Genomic DNA, 19652 nt, shown 5'->3' with positions numbered 1-19652 from the left:
CTGGCGACGCAATTAAGGAGCCCCTCTCGCTTCTGAGACCCTTGCCTTCACAACACCTTCTAGCCACGGTCTCCGGCACGCTTCCTGCTGTGCAATCTCTGCAATTAGGTTCAAGTGGGGAAAATCAGTCTGCCTTCACGCCTTCTACTGCGCAATGTCTGCACTTCAGAGTTTGGGGAACAGGACTCTCTCATGACAGGCAGCTGCCGGTGTGTGTTAAAGTTTAAAATAGAAACATTTTATCACAAGTGAAGGCTGTATGCGTGTGAATGAGATGCGAGGAAAGGCAGACTTGTGAATGAACTTTGAAGTAAAAGGCAGCTGCGAGTTCAGCAATACGAAGTAACGGAGTGGTCCAACGAAAGGAAGTAGCCCACTCGAAAGTCTCTGTGAAAGGTAAATTGTTCGAAGCAAGAACACGAATATACAGCTAAAGTGATATGGAGAAGTTTAACTCCTAGAGAGGGGAAAGTAAAAGTTGAACTATATATTTTGAATCAAAGTGGTCCTGCAGTGGTCTGAAAAGTAACCCATGCACATTTGCAAGCCTTCGACAAACGAAAGTGGTCCAAGCCCGACAGAGGGAGACCTGAAGTGATGTAAGCTTTGGGAAGGGAGCCTCCCCCTTTACTAGTTGTGACAAACCTTATCATGATAGGTCTGAGCCCGGCAGAGGGGGACCTATGAGAACTGTGTGGTCAAAGATCTGAGCCTGACAGAGGGAGACCTTTGTGAACTTTTTGATTGAAACATTATTCAATCAAGACATTCCCAGCACCCACATCAGGCCACACAAACGAACCACCGCTTTGCCAGTGAAAGCTGGAGCTTTCCTCAGGAAAGGGGACTTACCATATGTGAAAAATCAGGCCTTGGGAGATCAGAAAGTAGGTCAAAGTACAAGATGGCCAACGGAACGGTGAACGTCTTGTGGCACTGCCATTTTAGAGTATATGGTACTCTATATAGCATTATGCGCTAAAATCCAAAAGTGCACAAGACCATAACAAAGAAAATGGTGGAAAAGTATCCACTGCCGTCAGCCCATCGAGTTTGTAACCAGACAGTTACAAATAGCAAAGCTACACAGACACACAGTGTCCCTATTGCACTTCATTGCTGATTCGTGCTGGAAAAAGAGAGTTTTACATAGCCATAGGGACTCATCATAGTCCCTGAAAAAGAGGCCAGTGAAATTAAAAAGTCTTCACTGTACTCCAAAAGTCAGAACAGGCTCAAAACAAAAGTGAAAAGTTGGGCGTTCCATTCATGTGCACGGAGGGAAAGTAACAAAAAAGAAAATCTTTTAAACAAGGTGGAATAGGTCATAATGGTGGGAAAAGATATGTGTGACAGAAAGATGTAGAGTCCAGCTGTGGGTTTCTACAGTGTCTGTTTCATAAAGTTGTTGCGCTTGGTTTGGCGGGTATGCTATGCTGGTATTATGGTGTTTCTTGAAAAGAATAGCATTCAGATCTTTACCTTAATTTCTTAGAAGTTGTTGGGAATCTTATGAGCAAGTGGAGGTTGGGTCAAGTGGGAAAGCCATGTCTTGATGAGAAAGATTCAAAACGTGATCTTCAAAAACATTGTAAATAAAAAATACATTTATTTTATTTATTTATTGTTCACTTGTTAGGCGCTTATAAGGTAAGTACATTCTGTTTCAAAGCACCCACAGGACATCATGGAGGGTACATCGGAATTAAACACATTTAATACATAGAGATATTAAATACAGTGAAGGGGGAAAAGGACGTACCTACTATGCCTTGTGAGTATTCAGAACGTGCAAGTGCGAAAGGGAGGGTGAGGTGGGGGGGAAGTGCTGGGGTGCCTGTGCTCGTGGGTGAGCAACAGATGAAGTGCAAAGTATGGTAAGTTCCAGCCTCCAGGACAGATGGTGTGATGAGGCAAGTGCTGACAATAGACAGAAGCTGGGAGCGATTGGTGTGAGAGGTCAGGGCCCCGAGGATGCATAAGGGTCCTGGACACCAATCAAAGCAACTGTGAAATTGGCAGAGGAGAGAAGGGGGGAGGAGGAGGTAAAGAGGAAAGTCTTGAGGAGCTTCTGGAATTTAAGAATATCCTGCTCAAGACGCAGTGGGAGGGGGAGGCTGTTCCATAGAAAGGGGCCAGCTGAGCAAAGCGATCAACCTTCTGCCCTCTGTTTAGCTAAACGCTTTACACACAAAGAGTTGGCGCCAGAGGAACGTAGAGGTCTAGAGGGAGAATATTTAGTATGAGAGAGTTGCAGGTAGTGTGGTCTACGGTCCCAGACCGTCTTGTGGATGATACAGAGGGATTTGAATTTAATCAGTGAAACAACCGGGAACCAGTGAAGACTTTTTAAGGCAGGAGATATGCGTTCCTTGGGCTTGAGGTCTAGGATAAGTGTTACTGCCCTATTCTGGATTAGCTGGAGGGGTCGGAGAGTGGAAGAAGGTAGATTCAGGAGGAGGTTATTGTAATAGTCAAGCCTAGAGAGAACCAGGGCTCGGGTAACATTGAGAAAAGGTAGAATTCCTTTGAGAAGGAAGAGCTGAAAGTGGAACTTCTTGGCAATATACTGAGTGGGAGGGAGGAAGGAGAGAGAGGAGTAGAAGATGACTCCCAGTTTTCTGGCTTCAGAAGAAGGAGAATGGGTGCGCCCATGGAGAAAGGCCAGAGAGAAGGGAAGAAGGCAGGAGCAGGGATTCCAAGGGGCAGGCTGTTTGGCTGGCATTGAAGCAGAGATCATTGTAAGTGCACCAGGCTTGGATGGCAGATAGGCAGTTAGGGATGAAGGAAGGTGCAAGAGGGTCAGCAGGAAGTTTGAAAAAGAGTTCTGTGTCATTTGCATAACACTGGAAGTTGGGGGAGAAGGAGGAGATGAGGAGTGCCAGCTGAGTAACATAGGTGTTAAAGAGCCAGAGGGAGAGGACGAAGCCCTGAAGAACACCACATTGGGAGAAGGAAGTAGGAGTGGAGAAGGTGCCCATGATGACTTGAGATGAGCGATCAGTTAGGAAGGAGGTCAGCCAGTCCAGTGCCCGAGCTGAGATACCAAGGGTGTCATGGAGCCTTTGTATGAGGATGGAGTGGTTGACCGTGTCAAAGGCAGAGGAGAGATCAAGTAGGATGAGGACAGCTGGGGAGTCCTCCCAGTAGTAGTTGAAATCGTGATCAGTTCTTCATGGGTGTTCAGAAGAGTAGTTACCGTGCCTCTGGACGCTCGAAAACCAGATTGCTGATCGTTAAGACCACCAACAAGTTCATTGTGAAAGTTGAGTTGGGGCAAGGCCGACTTTTCCAGCAGTTTCCCCAGGAGGAGGTTGGCTTGAGGACCCTGAGCCAGGAAAGTGCCAGTGTGGTAGACATTAATGATGCAGCGTGATGAGAAGAAGCCCGTCAAGAGGACTTCCCACTTGGTGCCACCATTAATGGGAGAGGATGTGAAAGGGTAGAGGGTAGAGATGAGATGAGAAGTCCATAGGTCTGGATGGGGGACATAGAAAAGGATATCAGTTAAGATCTCTCTGAAAGATGCGCTGACGTAGGTGCCTGTGATGGGAAAACCAGGATTTGCACCCAGTATGTCTTTTGATCCAGACTTTGTGAGAGAGGAGGGATAGGTGATAGTGTAGCAGTTAGAGAAGAGATAGTGTAGCAGTTAGAGAAGATAGGAGAGATGCTGAGTGCCATCTCAGAGGTAGAGAAGGAAAGAAAGTGGGGGGCTGCAATGCACAGTCCTGGCACTTACTCCAAGGCGGGCTAGTAGTTAAAGAGTGCAGAAGTACAAATGCAGAACAATAGGTGGGGTGCAGGATTCAATTTGAAAAGGATGACAATGGGGTGTACAAAATGGATGCAGTCGGAAAAGCACACCATCTAAATACGACTTGTAAAAATGTATCACAAATGAATGCAGTGCACAAAATGGATGTAGGCTGAGAATCACCCCACTTAGATAGGATTTTTAAAAATGGATCGCAAATGAATGCAGTGCACAAAATGGATGCAAGATGGGTAAAGAAGGAAGCACAACTTGAAATGAATGAACTTTTGTAATACAGAGTGCAGTGATGAAAAAGGCGATCGAGGGAGCAAAAGACAGAATAGGATAGGCACAGAATATGGTTAAGGAGATAGGTGGAGGAGGCAATAGGACAGTGCAGCCATCACTCACAATTGAGCTGCATGGGAGTCTGAAAGTGCTGTGGACCAAGTTTGTGTAGACGTGCATAGGAGGCTGCAGAATTGTTTGTGGGGGGCACGAAGGAAGGGACCCTTCTCAGCACCTCAATGCCCGGACTTGCACAGACAGGCACCTTAGATATGGGCCTTTGTTGGAGTGATCGGCTTCTTGGCTGATGAGGAGGCAGCCAATCGCAATGGGGACATCAGTTTGGTAGTAGCTGGAAACTCGGACCTAGGACAGGTCAGCTATCTTGAAGAGTGGGGATTTCTGGGATCAATAATGGCAAATGACCACAGAAAAGGTCCAACCCCTTCAAATAGAAGATACACATGCACGCTCTTCAAGATTTTTAAAAGTGCTTCATTGCTGATATTATGAGCGTGATAGTACGCTCGCTGGAAGTCATTTTTGCATTTTCATTGTTATGTTTTTAAACGCCCCAAATCAGTGCGAAGGGCCCATCAGGGCCTACCTTCTGGATCTCTGCAAAAAACGCTGCTCCAGCAGCTTCGAATGGGTAGCTGGTGGTGGAGGGAGCAGAGGCTTCACCCCTGCTTCTGCCGATTGAATGTTTAATTGGAGATTTTAAAGTAATGAAATATGATGTAAGTTCCTTCTGGGATGTAGCATCCCCTTGCTTAGGAATTGTTACAGGGGCTGACGTGGTAAAATAAAGTCTGTTCCTGGAAAGAGCAAGCATTATGTGGCTGAGTGATGAGAATGGGACTCTGAGGGAGAGAACCTAATTATTAAGCGAACAGTCAGTAAAAATGGTTGGGAAGGCGAATCGAAGCAAGAAAGGATACATGACTACACATCATCCCGCTTGGATGTGTAAGGAAGTGACCGTGCATCGTCCTGCTTGGATGTGTGAGGAAGTGACTCAAACATTTCAATGCAAAAGAACGGCTTCCACAAAGAAACAAATGTACTTTTGCCAGGAAAGCAAGTTTATTGCATGCTAACGATAAGGAGGGGCTAGTCAGTTCCTTGGAGCTGAAAACAAACCCGATTTTCTCCAAATTACATTAAAGTTACAGTTTATATACCCAGTTAGGCCATTTACATATCACACATATTTTGTTTCAAAGTCATCCCCTAACCCTCCATTAGCTGACTGTAATACAACTCTAATGCAAAGTAAAGTAAGGCCCGAAGCTCTAAAATCCCATTGTTTACATTCACAAAGTACAAACCATGTGATCTTTCATATTCAGTATGACGTACTCCACATAATAAATGTATCACTCATGAATAACTCGGTTTATTATTTACACCATGTGACAGAAACCCATTGTCCCAAATGGTGATTGTGCAAGGCTTTCCGTTAAACACTTCAAGGCATGGCCCATATTATCTTCCCTGCATTCTTTTATGCAATCCTATTTTGACTGCCATTTCAAGTCATAGGGTCTCATTCCGAGTATGGCGGCAGTCATGGCGCTATTTGCGCCATGACTACCTCCCATACCGGTACCGTGTCCGGTTTGGTGAGATGGGGACTTACCTTTCCAGTCCGACTTTGACATGACCGGTAAATCCCCATTCACCAAACCATTCCCCATTCCTATTTGAGCCCCCATAGGGCTCAATGGGAAGGGGGAAGTAGCTAATAACGGTAAAACCAGGCGTTAAGGAAGGGACCCACTAAGGGAACTCGTAGTAGGGCGCAAAGGGATACCGGCACCGATGTCCTTAATGGTGCCCAGTATCCCTTTGTGCCCTACTCGGAATGATGTCCATAGTCTTTCAGCATAGATTCTGCTTTTTTGCCTGGAAGCCCATACACCATCTGCTCTCAATTGAACCCTCAATCTAACCGGACCTTTCTGATCATCAAAAAACAAGCCTTCATGCTCCCAAGGAAATTATTCTTTGTATCTCAGACCCCAATCTGGCCATAAAAAACCTAACAAATGACTTTCCATTCAGGTCACACCTTCAGCCCTTTGCAGTGTTATCACCGCTACCCATATGCAGCTCACTTCCAACCCCTTTTTATGATATCAGTCATCCAGCTTTCCAAACCAGGCAAAAACCCTCCCTGCGAATCAGGGGACTTTGATGCCTACTAAAACTCCAAGTAGATAATACCTGCATTTTGCGATGTCTCCATGTACCCAAAATGATGAAACCGATTTTTCCCAATGCCCAAAATGTGAAATCTAACCCATTGTTGAATTCCCACATATTAGTTTTCAATCTCTCTCTCATGCATAGAGCTCCCCACTTCTCAGTGCTACAAATTGTACATTGCACAATACATTGTATCCATGCTACTGCTACTCATGTTGCTGCCTGCTGTGGGCCTCAACACGAGTTAGTCGGTACTGCAGAGCGTTATTTGCGTTAACGCCATGAGTTGTGGCACAAACAACGCCCGATCACGACTCACCGGGCATGCACACGCAGCCTGGCGTTAATGCATATTCCGATCAGCAGTAATAGTGGCTGGAAATCCGAAAACACAGCAAACATTGCGTTAGCGCCGGTGGCAGGCGCTATTAGCGCCGCAGGAAATGCATCACCACCGGAAATGAAAAACAAAGGTGCAGCCATCTTGGAACTCACAATCCACCTAAAATCGTTGCCCCTGGAAGCCATCCACTCCAACAAATTGCAGAAAATGTCCGAGGAGCCTGCGAGGGGCAAGTCTGCCGTCAATAGGCTGCGCAAGCCCAAGTTCTCAGACTCTGAACTCACAATACTGGTGCATGAGATGATTTCCCACCAGGATGAACTGTATGGTCCCCAACAGAAGAAGACTGGGTCACAGCAGCGTAACCGCTTCTGGGCAGACCTCAGCGAGAAGGTCACTGTGGCGGGACATGTCCCCAGGGATGTTGAGGACTGCTGCAAGCAATTTAAGGACTGCAGGTCCGTGTCCGGGGCCTCCTGGCACAGCACAGGAGTGAGAGCATGGCGACCGGGGGAGGGCCACCGACACCAGAGCTAGCACCATGGGAGGAGCAGTGCACCACCCTCATCGACACGGCATCCATTGAGGGAGTGGGAGGAGCGGAGGCAGGCACCGGCTCCCAAGAGGCTGGAGGTGAGTAACCCCCCCTTGCAAATTGCATTGTGAATACGCCACCACTCCATCCCCAGTGTGAATACCCAACAGCTGGGCACTGTGAGTGGGTGCAGTGCGTGGGAGCGACCACAGGCACCCACGACAGCACCCTTGTTCTAGTGCACCTAAACGGCCCCCTTGATCCAGAGTCGTGAGAAGGGCAACCAATGGACCCATGCAAGCACCATGTTACACACATCCATGGCGAGGCACAGCATTGTCAGGTGGGCGTGTGTAGTACCAGCCCCCCCTCACTGACTGCAGCATGTCAGCTGTGCATGTGCACCATATGCATGAAATGGCTAGGCCAACAATTCCAAACTGTGCCCCCCCCCCACCTCACGTAGCATGCCTTGGTAATACCAACACCACCAAACCAAAACAGGGCAGGCCCAAGCATGCGTGAAACCCACCGTAAGTACTGAAATGCATGATAAAAATTAGAGATGCTCTGTCTTCATGCCATACCATATGTTACCTACAGGCACGCAGGCATCATCCGAGGGCAACGTGGATGATGAGGAAGCGGCCCCATCCCAGCGTGTGCCCAGGCGCGCCTCCACCAGAACCACCACCCCGCGAAGGGCCCGGCTTGCACCACCCCGCCGCAGAAGTGTCACCACCTCGGTACACACAAGCCACCAGGGCCACACCCCCTTTGGCGCACACAAGCCACCAGGTCCGCCTCACCAAGCCGTCCCATGCCACCGGGGGTTCCCAGGATGTGGAAGTGGCTATGAGTGCAACCACCCCAAAGGAGGGGGCGTCATCCGGTGAAGAGCATCATGCTGGATCTGTCTTGACACTGATACACAGTCCTGTGCAGCAAATGGTCACACCCGAAGGGACCCCTGAGCATGTGGAGACTCACATGTCCGTGCACGCCGCCGCCACGCTCGCACACCAGTGGCGGATGAGGACACACCCTCATATGGGTCATCTGCTGGCAGCCCCACAACACTGCGTAGCCCTGTCCGGCACAGCAGCCCTACAACACTGCGTGGCCCTGCCTGGCGCAGCAGCCCTACAACACTGCGTGGCCCTGCCCGGCACAGCAGCCCAGCACGGGACACAGGAACAGGTCCCGCTAACGCTGTCATGGCACACCTGGATGTGATAGAGGCACACCAGATGAGGATTGAGGGCATGGCCAGCGAACACAACTGCCACATCAAGGCCATCAGCAGTGCAAATAGGGGGGCGGCCAAGGCCAAGGTGCGTGACAATGCACGCACACGTAAGGTTGTGTCGGCATGCACTGCGGCCCTCACAGGTTTTGGACAGCGAGTCCGCAAATTGTGCGAGGGGCTATCTGCCCATGCAGAACAGATGCGTGAGTCGAACAATCTTCTCCGCCAGCAGCTGCAGTTGGCTGAATCGGTGAAATACACCTCAACCACCCCCACAGAGGGGTCCCTACAGGCATCACCCAGGCGTAGATCACTGCGTCATTTGTAACACCGCTCACCTGAAGATGGTGCACGTGGGAAGCGGCAAGGTCCATGTTCGATAAACAATGCACTGTTGGCCTGAGGGACGGGCACATGGGCCCATTTGCACTGTGTGGGTGGAGGGGGGTATGTGTGCTGGGGAGCTGGCGGGGGGAGGGGTATGTGTGCTGGGGAGTTGGTGGGGAGGGGGTATGTGTGCTGGGGAGTTGGGGAGGGAGGTATGTGTGCTGGGGAGTTGGAAGGGGCAGGGGGGCATGTGTGCTGGGAAGTTGGTGGGGGCAAGGGGTTACTTCCACTACCATTAAAGCCTGTTCAAACATGACATAATGCAGGGACATTGATGATTGTGTACAAGTGCTGTTCATGGTATGTGCCTATTCACAATGTTAGAAGAAATTGTCAATCAACACCTGTCTGGCCAACCTCCCCTCCCTCACCCCATCCATGTGTGCAATAGCCCCGGCACCGGGCACATGTTCATCTTAACTTTCATCCCCTGGGGTTGGCCGTCTGCGTCAGTGGTTAGTCGCATATTCCTTCGGCAGCATATGTTGTGCAGCATAGCACAAGTCAGGACAATCTTCACAGATTTTTCGGGCGCATACATTTGTGCCCCTCCAGTATGGTCCAGGAACCTAAATTGTGCCTTCAACAATCCAAATGTCCTTTCTATACATATTTGTGTCCTTCTGTGTGCATTGTTGTATGCCTGCTCTGCCGGTGTTTGGGGATTCCACACAGGGGCCATTAGCCAGGTGAGCTGCGGGTATTCTGAGTCACCTGCATGGGATGAAATTAGTACATGAGTCCTAGGTCACTTCAATGGGTGTACAAGGAATAAGCATCAATACACTATGCACTATGGCCCTCCTTGTGTGCACCAGTGACATGCAATGTGATTGTCTGATTGGTGTACATCCATCATCTTTCATGCCATGCATCATCTGACCCGTACATGCACCCTGTGTGATTGAATGGGCTGTCCTGTGGCGCATGACAGTTGGCTGCACATGGGATGACTGAAGTTGCGCCAGTGGTGACTGCACTATGTTAATGGGTTTGTGTGATATGATATGGCATTTATAATACGCCTATACACAAGAGTTTCAAGGCGCAACGAGGCAAGGGAGGGGGAACAGAGGGAAGACAAAAACAGCGATCTACTTGGCCAGGTGACATTGAGATCGCACAAGTGCAGGGGAGGGGGAAAGGGAAAAGTGTGGGGGAAGTGGGCGAGGGGGCAAGGCAACACATAGGATCGACAGTAAAACAAAAATATAAGTAAAACAATAGGTAAAAGTGCGGCCAGCCAGTGGCAAGAGCTGGGGTAAGTGCAGACATCAAGTGTCAAGAGCTGGTAGGCAAATGTAGAGATACAGAAACAGCCCCCAAGTGCAAGGGTTGCCCGGGAGGCAGTGCAGGTGTGCAACTGGCGGGGGAGGGGACCTGGGCCTGAGATCAGAGAGCAGCCAGGTGACCAGTGCAGTTTCAGTCAGGGGTTCAGCAGGGGAGAGGAGGAGAGAAAGCAGCAGCAAAGAGGAAGGTCTTGAGGTGCTTCCGGAACAGGAGATGGTTCTCCTGAAGTTTTAGGGAGGTATGGAGGCTGTTCCAGAGGGAGGCTCCAGCCAAAGATAGAGATCTACCACCAACTTGTTGCTTGGATAAGGGTTTGCTCTGCAATGGGCACATGACCCTTGTAGCCCACTTTCCACCTGCACGGCTCCCTGTGTGTGATTGGCACAGTGGTGCATCCAGACCCTCAGGATGACGCTCCCGTCATGACTGGCTTTTCAGGGCCAGTGGTCATTTGTATTTGGATATGGCTGTCTCAGTGGATGGTAGAGATTTAGCTACATGGCACCAGTTTTGGTTTTGGTTCTCATGCATGTAAATGTGCTTTCATGGGTCACTCTCGCAGGGATTTTCTTGTCCGGGTTTGATCCTGATCAATTACAGTGGTTTAGGGGATGTGTATTGGATTTCTCTTACTTTGCATATCTGTGTGGTGCCCTGGGCGGGGTGGCTCTTGGGTGTCAGGGTGTAAAGCAGCACTGCAACACAGACAAGGTGCATTCTGGTGGTTGTGGACACATATGTTATAGTTTTTTTTAAAGCAGTGTGAGTCCAGGTGTGGTGGACGTGTGCAGGTGACCGTGTGTGCCCCACGTACATAGTACTGGTGCTGGCTCTGGCTCCTGGTGGCATGCAAGGCTTCTTGTGGCTCTGCCCCCCCCCCCCCCTTCATTTCTTGGACTTTGGGTGCTCACCCACTATCCATGTGCGTTGTCCTCTGTGCCTCTCCATGTAGGGCGTTGTCCTCTGTGCCTCTCCATGTAGGCTGGCAGTGTGCTGTTGCGCAGCATCATGGAGTCGTGGGTGGATCCAGGGTAGTGATGATGATGATGAGATCTGGACTACAGGTCATCTGTACGTTCAATGAATGGAAATGTTTCCTATTCCGGTACGTTGCCTCATGGTCCCAGGGTGCAACCAGTGCAACATGTGTGTAGTCTAGGTCTCCAATCACGTTGGGCACTTGTGCAATTTCATAGAACTGTGCCTTCAGTTCATTCATCTGTGCCTTGGTGGTGGGCAATGCCATATGTTGGGTCACCTGGCGCAGCAGTGCATCCAGCACCTGGCCAAGGACTGCACTAAATGTGGACCGGGCCATGCCATGCATCATAGCAACTGTGTGCTGAAATCTGCCAGTCCCAAGGTATTGCAGGACTGACAGCAGCTTCACAAGTGGGGGCACAACGGTGCTGATGGCAATACTGCTCCCAATGTCCCCTAGAATTGTGTCCAGCAACTGTGTGATTGCCTGTACTCTGCTACCATCAGTCAGGGCCCAGGATGATGGCCTGACTCTGGGGATGGCTGCACACCTTGCTGGGTCTGTTCTCCTCCTCCCTCTCCTCCTCAGCTCCTCGTCCCCCCGCATCCCTGTGCTCCCTGTGCCCTGGGCTGGTTATCAGGCCTCTGTAGCTCCAGGCGCAGCATGTAGACGTCCATGTCAAAGCTCTCTGCACCAAATGGCAATATGGTGTTGGGAAGTGTGTTTGGGGCCTGGGTGGCTCTTTTGTAGGCCTATTGTGTGTATTGTTTGCACTTGTGGCTTTATTACGGTCACCATTGTTCTTTTACCTACAGCAGGCTGCCAAGGGTATTTCCACAAATATTAACTACGGAAGTGTACTTATGATAGGTCTGTGATAGCGCAGTGTTGTCAGCGCTATTACAGCCGGCTGTAATAGCGCCCTACTGTAATAGTGCCAGCTGGATTACAGTCGTGGTCCGGCAGACCGTTATTGGCGGCGCTAATACCGTTACTGCCAGATTTAAGGGCTACTGGCCAACTCGTGACTCTAAAATGTATCCAACTAAAACACAAAGTAAGACTCCTTTCAATTCTTCTAACTACATTGAACACATATTTAATTGAAACATCCCATCTAACCCAGCCACACCATGGCCTAGACCAATTTACGTAGTGTGGACCCAAAACGTCTACCCCAACAGGCGCAGACTGGCCCAGGTTGTTTTGTCCTGCACTTGAGGCTGTGTGTGCCCATGACTTAGAAACATTTACCTAGATGGGATTACACACTTTAGCTTTATACTGCCTTTACTAATCTCTGTCTCATCTGCCTTTTCCTCCAGGCTGACAAACCCTCCTTCTTCCAGGATGCTGTATATCCAAGGGGAGAAGAAGCTGCATTTTTCAGGCTGGGTCAGCGCTATTCAGAAGGCAGCCGGCACCTCTGGTGATACACTATCTGGTCAGCAACTCACTGATGCCGACATTCCAGTCATTGTGTACAAATGCATCGACTTTATCACGCAGTATGGTAGGTAACTTGATAGATCTACAAGTCTTACCTTTTCTTTGAATAGCATCAAAACAATACCTAATCTGTACATCAAGATATCACCAGAACTTCTAATTAGCAGCCTGGAAGGAGGCGCTACACAATCAGCTAGCTTGGTATGTGTTGGTGGTCGAACTGAGCGGTTGTTACAGCAAAGACAGCAGCTCCATATACGATCATAGAAGCCTGGATGGAAAATAATTGGATGTGTCTTAATGGGAGCAAAACAGAGATGATGATCTTTGGCTCCCACCAGGCCTGGCCCAAAGTATGAATCATTTAACATCAATGACACCCCTATTATGGTGGTTAGGAAAGTAAAAACGTTGGGGCTTTCCGTGGAGGAAAGGATTCAGTATAAAATCATGACTTTAGTCCATAGGTGCCTGTACGGGAAAGCCCCGGCCTACCTGAAGGAAAGGATCACTCCATATATACCCAGGCAATCACTAAGATCGGAGGCTTTGGGTCAGATCTCCGGCTTAGCCCACAAGCGATCTAACAGATTGGGTAGGTCGTTTCCAGTGATAGCAGCACAAAAATGGAAGAACCTTCCTCTTCTGCTAAGACGTGAGCCCAATGATGAAGCATTCCGAAAAAAGCTGAAAACACACCTTTTCAGATGAAGGTGTAGCTCCTGTAGTCATGCCAGGTATCCCTAGGCAGATCCACTACTTGTCCTGTTTTATACGTGTTTGTTTTCTTGTCTCTGTGTTGGCGCCCTGATGCCCGCAGGCTTTCGGCACGGTATCAACCAATAAATAAATAAAATGCCCTCATCTTTGTGCTGCCTGTTCACACCTTTTCCTGCACCCTGCTTTTTTTGTCGCTCATTATTTTGTTCTTTTTAATAAGGAGGAACATCTCTGACACCAAGTTTTTTCCTTCCTCGCCACAATGTATTAGTCCATTAACAGTATTCATTATTTTGCCATAATGAAGATTGAAAAAGGACTCAAACTTCCATGGTGCAGCGAGGAAGAAGAAAACAAGGCATCAGGTACGTTTTCTACTGGTGATAATCATAAGCGGACCAGTGCGGCTGGTAAATGTGCCGCCAAGCCTGCATTAAGCTCCCTCGATTTACTCTGGCCCTTACATTTTCTGGTGGGTCGTTCCAGCAGGGACAGGCAACTGTCGATGAAATTAACACCTAAATAAATGTCTCTGTGTGTTCACAGGTCCCAATGTTAATGGTAATTATTTGTTATTTATATATCACTTTTGTCAAAGCGCTGTACATAGAACATAGAAACGTACCATTATCACCCAACTGATGTTACTCATTTATCAACCTCAGAGGGATAAAAGGCTGCGTTGGCCTTGCCAGGATTTGAACCTGCTACCTGCAGACTAAACACAGAATGCACCAGAGAGTGCTCAACCCGCTGAGCTATCTTGCCGGCAATAAAATAGACTATTTGCAGATTTTTCGATGTCAGGGATTCTTTCACCAAACCCGACCTTCAGATGAGTGGTAAGGATGTGCACTGCCATGCACGATTCCTGAGTATGCTTCTACTGTTATGAACTATAGGTATTGCTCAGGGATTGTATCTTCAGATCTGGGCTGGCGTCTATTGAACACAAGTGTTAAACCCGTTCAGCGACTCAAGACAAATGACTGTGCTTTCACTGATGGAAGCTATCCTGGCTCTTTCTTGTAAAGAGGACTCATTTCTATTGAGTTATGATTATTTACATAGAAAGGATTGTTTATAAGTGGGGTAAACTCTTGTGATGTCTTATGTTGCTCTCAAACCACCTGCTTTTCCCCAACTATACACATTTTTTAAGTGCAAATTGGGTGGTGTAAATTGATGGGATGAGGACTATCCATAGACCATATACACACCTTGTGGCTTCTAAGCCCCCCCCCCATGAATTGGAGTTATTTATGTTTATGTAAACCTTGCATTGGCAGATTGTCAGAAGCGTCTGAAGCACTTGGTGTTCTCATTGCGGCTTGACAATCTTGCGATAGGTACAGCAAGCCCGTTTGTATGTCATTTCCTCTAGTGTTGACTTGTCCTGCTTGGAGCGGGCAGCTTGGCGTTCCTGTGCGCCTGGAGCCGTTGAGTCTGGGGGTCTTGGTACTTTGGTCTTCAAGCACCAAAAGGATCATTGGATAGGATTTCTTCAGCTAGTGCACTTAGGGCAAACAGGTGCATCAAATGTAGTTCTCCTTTCGTGTCCACCACAAGTTTTCCTCTTCACCGTCGTTTATGTACAATTAATGTATCTATTTACAATTGTCAGTAGGAACACCATTTCTACTTGTTTTGTCAAGCAGGGGCTTAATAGAAAAGGCATCTTATTGATAATATAGCTGATATTTTGCTTCATAAAAGCTACACATATGTCCACGAACTTTAAAAACAATGTAGAGGCCCCAAGATAGTTTTCATTTTTATTTACCTTAGACCTGTTTAAACATACATTTTTTGGAGATGACCCCTGAAAATGTGGCTGCAGCACTACAGTGTCTAGAAGTATTGTGTTGGCTAACCTGCCCTTTCTGTCTATGCAGGTCTCACCTCGGAAGGTATCTACAGGAAGAGTGGCCAGAACTCCAAGACCACAAACCTATTGGATCTTTTCAATAAGGATGCTCGGAAAGTGTGGCTGCTGAAGGATGGTGACCACCAGGTGGATGATGTTGCCAACACACTGAAGAGATTCTTCAGATACATTGGGGTGGGCATCTTTACTGAGGACTATCGTGATTGGCTGAACACGACAGGTAGGGAATTTAGGCATGGTGGTCACACTATACAATTAAAACAACATTGAGCATCTGACGCCCATGATTTAGTGCTTCAGTTGAACAACTGTGTCTATCCATTGTTGGGCGATAAGCTGCCAAACTTCATCAATCGTCTGCATTTGCTTTGTTTTTATGGCAATGTATTGTATTTTTCTGGAAAGACAGTAACTTGTTCTCTAACTTTAACTCTGTTCCTGCTAGTGGTGTTTCCATAAATATCTGTTTTGTTAGAAGTCGGGTGTACATGATAGACGACCCCTGCAGGAGAGTTGAACACCTTGTTGTAATCTGTATAATGCCCTTGCTTTTGGGGTGTCCTGGAGGTTGACATACTGGTTAGTTTGAAAAAGTGAAGTCTACCCCAGGGTCCGGATAGTTGTGATACTCAAGTATGTACAAGAATATCAGGTCCCCAACCCTTCTTATGAAAACTGTGCAAATATTGACAGTAATAAAAACAGTAACTTTATCTCAACAGAGTGAAATGACATAAAGGGTAGCAACATGATGAATGTACTATGTCGGATGGGTCCACAGTCGGTTACCAGACATTTGGTTGAAAAAAAATGGTCGACCAGACAAATGGTCGAACCAATTTGGTCGAAAACCAAATGGTCGAATTTTTTTTTTTTTCACCAGTTTTTTTTTTTTGGGGGGGGGGCCCCCCAACCCCCTTTTTTTTCCTAAAAACCCCTTTTTTTTAAAAACGAAAACCCAAAAAATAAATATATAATTAAAAAAAAAATTCGACCATTTGGTTTTCGACCAAATTGCGTCGACCAAATGTCATTCGACCAGTTTTCAGTCGACCAAATGTCTGGACACCTCCACAGTCTATAGCAATTGATACTAAACAGGTCTCACCTCATAGAAGCACTTAAATAATTAGGCATAGGATCTCCACAAATTACTCCACACCTAACTATTTTAATGGATACCTTTAAGCAAGGCAGCTGTTAAATGAGGTTTCATTAAAGATCAAATTACCAAAATACACTTTAAACCCTCTGAATTGTGTAACTTGATAGAGAGTAAGACAGTGGTACAATCTCCCATTCTCTTCCCATGGCACAAACGTCAATACCATCCCACCTGGTCATGCCAAGGCTCTCATCACAGAAAATATTTGCCATCATGGAAACAAAAGAACAAAGCAAAGAAGGGTAAATATGCGTAGTAACGCATTTGCCGAGGTAAATAATTTAGGGCTGAGGTCCAGAAATGTGTCTGCACTGGGACTGTTGGTTCATGTCTCTCAGTCTGAGTGCTTATATGCATAGTTCACTGTTAAGAAGGATTTCTGAAATCTGGCCTGGTGGACAGATTTTAGGAGGCCACCCTAGCTATAGTGAACTGAGGAACTCTGTGAGTTTAGCCAAACCAGTCAAGGTAAGCGTGGGAGAGTGGTCATGGCTAAGTCTCAGGAGAGGTGGGTGGGGTCAGGGGTCCACAATGAGTACACACTAGGAAAATGAATCATGCAGGTAATTTGATCACAACATATATACAGTGACTTTTGGTTATAACAATGCATACAATTCACCCATACACCTGAAAGGAAGGTAAGCATTTGGATAACCAGTGCACAGGAATAGGAGCCCTTTATCAGACCAACCTTAAATTGAAGGGGTCTTGTGCCCAGAAGTTCACAAAGTTCCCTTAGGTGGGGGTATACAGTTAGAATTTTGTACTGTGGGGATGAACAAGATTCTAGAAGACTTCTCAGAACCTTTACAGTTAAGTAAAGTACTTTTCCTAGCTTCCTTAGCAGATTTTTCAAAAAACGTGTAAAAAGCAATGCAATGGGATATGTTCTTCACAAATGTTATAATGGAGGAGATAGGGGCACCGATAAGTATTGCGACTACTCACCGCCTTTACTCTGATTTTCCCAAAGGACTTGGCAGGTCGAATGGGGGTTGATGGAGGTTGTTTTTTCCGCCATTGGATCCAGTAGAAAGATGTCCAGGAGCTGCGGGTGGAAGGACGTTTTTGGTCGGGTCCAGGAGCGGAGTGCAACCGTTTCCAACTAAGAAATGCAGCAGGCACGGATTCAGAATTCTTCATGACACTATAACATATGGGGGAGGCTACTTCCAGCGACATTCATGCTGAGATACTGAAACCTGTCAGGAAGGTGGCTTGTAGGACTAGCTGGAGCCTACCGAAGTTCCGGCCAAAAACACGTAACAGTGTCGCTTCTGGCACAGTAGCCCAAAACTGATCTAGACAATCCACCGGGTAGTCCAGGGACACTCCCGAAGGCTTCAGGCTACTGGGAAGACGTTGAGACTGATTGCTTCCACCAGTTCAAAATGTTGAAGCACTAGCAAGGGTCTTCTGAGATCAGGTAGTACAGCAGGGCTTCACCAAGCCAGCAGCAAGAAGGGTCACCAGGCCTCTTCAGAATTCATCCTTTGGTCTTCTGTCATCTGTACAGCTAGTCGGGATACTTGGCTTCTCTGCTGATCTGCTGGAATGGCTGCAGGACACATAATCTTATCCTAAATTCAGGTGAGTGATCAAACTCAACCCTCCAGTAGAAAGTATCTGCCCCACTCATGCACACCAGCAGTGGTCCATTCAGGGGCCACTGTGGGGCTGACTCATGCATGCACACTAGACCTACTGGCACCAGTATGTGGATTGGGACCAGATAGTCCAGCCCACTTCCTGAGTCCATACACACATGGCATACACTAGCCCGTGAACACGGCACCTTTCCTGGGCAAATGCATGACCATAAAAGGGAATTTCTGGCCTGAGAAGGCAGGAAGAAGGCCAAAGAACAAACAGCAAATCTTGTGGCACAGCCATCTTTCCGACAGTAGCCACAGTTAGTAGCCCGACGCAATAAACGGAAATGAGCCTACTAAAAATATATCAAAAATTCTAAATGTAACTGCTGCCACCAGCTTGTCTTTAAGCACATTTAAAAGTAACCAAAAAACCCCTTTGGTGTAAGTCTTGGACAAAAGTATTCCCATTGCACTGCATTGAAAGATTTGGTGTGCAATATGAATAAGTTGCCCAAACAGGTAACATGTATGACAAAACCTTGGATGTCGTCCCTTCTCACCTCCCATGAGGCCAGGGAGGTGAGGCCGATACCTGATAGTGCCCCTGGGAGTGGTACTCAGTGGTTGGATCTCATAAGGCTGGAAGCCCCCTATGGGATTAGTGACGGCCTGGGGAGAACACAGTATCCCCATGGCCAACTTTACCTTAACCCACCTTCCTCACCAACCCCCTACAATACCATCCATAGTGTTCCCCCTACAATACCATCTGTTTCCTTAAAACCAGTAAGGTGGGAAGTACTGGGATGAAGGAGAGTGTGGACTCCTCAAGGGTACTATATCCCTTATGTACTGAGATGATGGAGAGACCAACTGACTCACTAGTAGAAGTGCGGAAGCATAGAGAGCACTAATGAAAACCTGAACGAATGGTCTAGTCTATTCTAGCCTCTGATTGGGCAGAACCCTTTCAAAAGAGAAGAAGGAATCGATGGCTGTGAGAGAGACCCTTCCTGGAGGAACCAGGAAGTTTGGATGCACCCTGAGCAGCAGAAAGGAGAAGCCAGAGACTGGGATACTTACCTGGAGGTAGAGTCATCCCGGAAGGGTCTGGTGAGCACGGACCAGCGGAACTGCAGAAGCAGGTGTCCAGCTAAGTGAGTACATGCAGCACGTGAGCACTGCAATCTGGCGAACAAGAAACTCTTTATTAGACGCAACAGAGCGACACACAGCCAAGAGAGATAGTGGGACGCTTACCCTGATGTAGAGCCATGCCGGAAGGGTCTGCCGTGCATGGACCAATGAAACCGCAGAAGAATTAGGTGGGTGAGAGAGATGGTGCGCGCAGCCCAAGCGACTGCAAGCCACAGAACAAGAAACACTGTGGAGACGCCACAACAAGGGGAAAAGCCACGAAAGAACCGATCAGAGAACACCGGCCAGCCTCTTAAAGGTATCTGAGCTGCCAGGGTGGTTGGTGGGACCTGCGAAGAGCCAAGAAACAATATTAAGTGGGTCAGAGACCCATCACCAATAACGAGCAGCATCCTCATGCATCTTCACAGTCACAGTACCTGGTGGGTTGTTGTGCCAGGTCTGCCCAAGCACAGCGTAGAAGAACCTCAGGTCTGGGACCCGAGAGAAAGAAACAAATACCAAGAGGCCTGGTGCCTGAGAGAAAAGAAACCAATATGAAGGGGTCTGGAACCCGACAAAGAGAATACCTGGCAGGATAGTGAACCGTGTATATGTATTGGGAACTGTGAGGAGCTAAGAAGGGCCGGGGG

At 47.8% G+C, this 19652-nt stretch overlaps 1 protein-coding gene across 11 annotated transcripts in view; it reads left to right on the top strand.

Moving 5' to 3' along the window:
* The window catches only part of ARAP1 (ArfGAP with RhoGAP domain, ankyrin repeat and PH domain 1), a 2533956-nt gene that overhangs the window by 2203506 nt on the left and 310798 nt on the right, over positions 1-19652 (top strand). For all 11 annotated transcript variants that reach the window (XM_069640265.1, XM_069640269.1, XM_069640271.1 and 8 more), the window contains 2 exons: positions 12368-12555; positions 15107-15319. In XM_069640265.1, the coding sequence (XP_069496366.1) occupies positions 12368-12555; positions 15107-15319 (401 nt within the window). The remainder of the gene's footprint in view (positions 1-12367; positions 12556-15106; positions 15320-19652) is intronic.

This window comes from Ambystoma mexicanum, chromosome 7q, assembly GCF_040938575.1.
Source record: "Ambystoma mexicanum isolate Mex_15411 chromosome 7q, UKY_AmexF1_1, whole genome shotgun sequence".
In the NCBI taxonomy this organism is placed as follows: domain Eukaryota; kingdom Metazoa; phylum Chordata; class Amphibia; order Caudata; family Ambystomatidae; genus Ambystoma; species Ambystoma mexicanum.
This window is presented reverse-complemented; position numbering and strand designations above follow the sequence as displayed.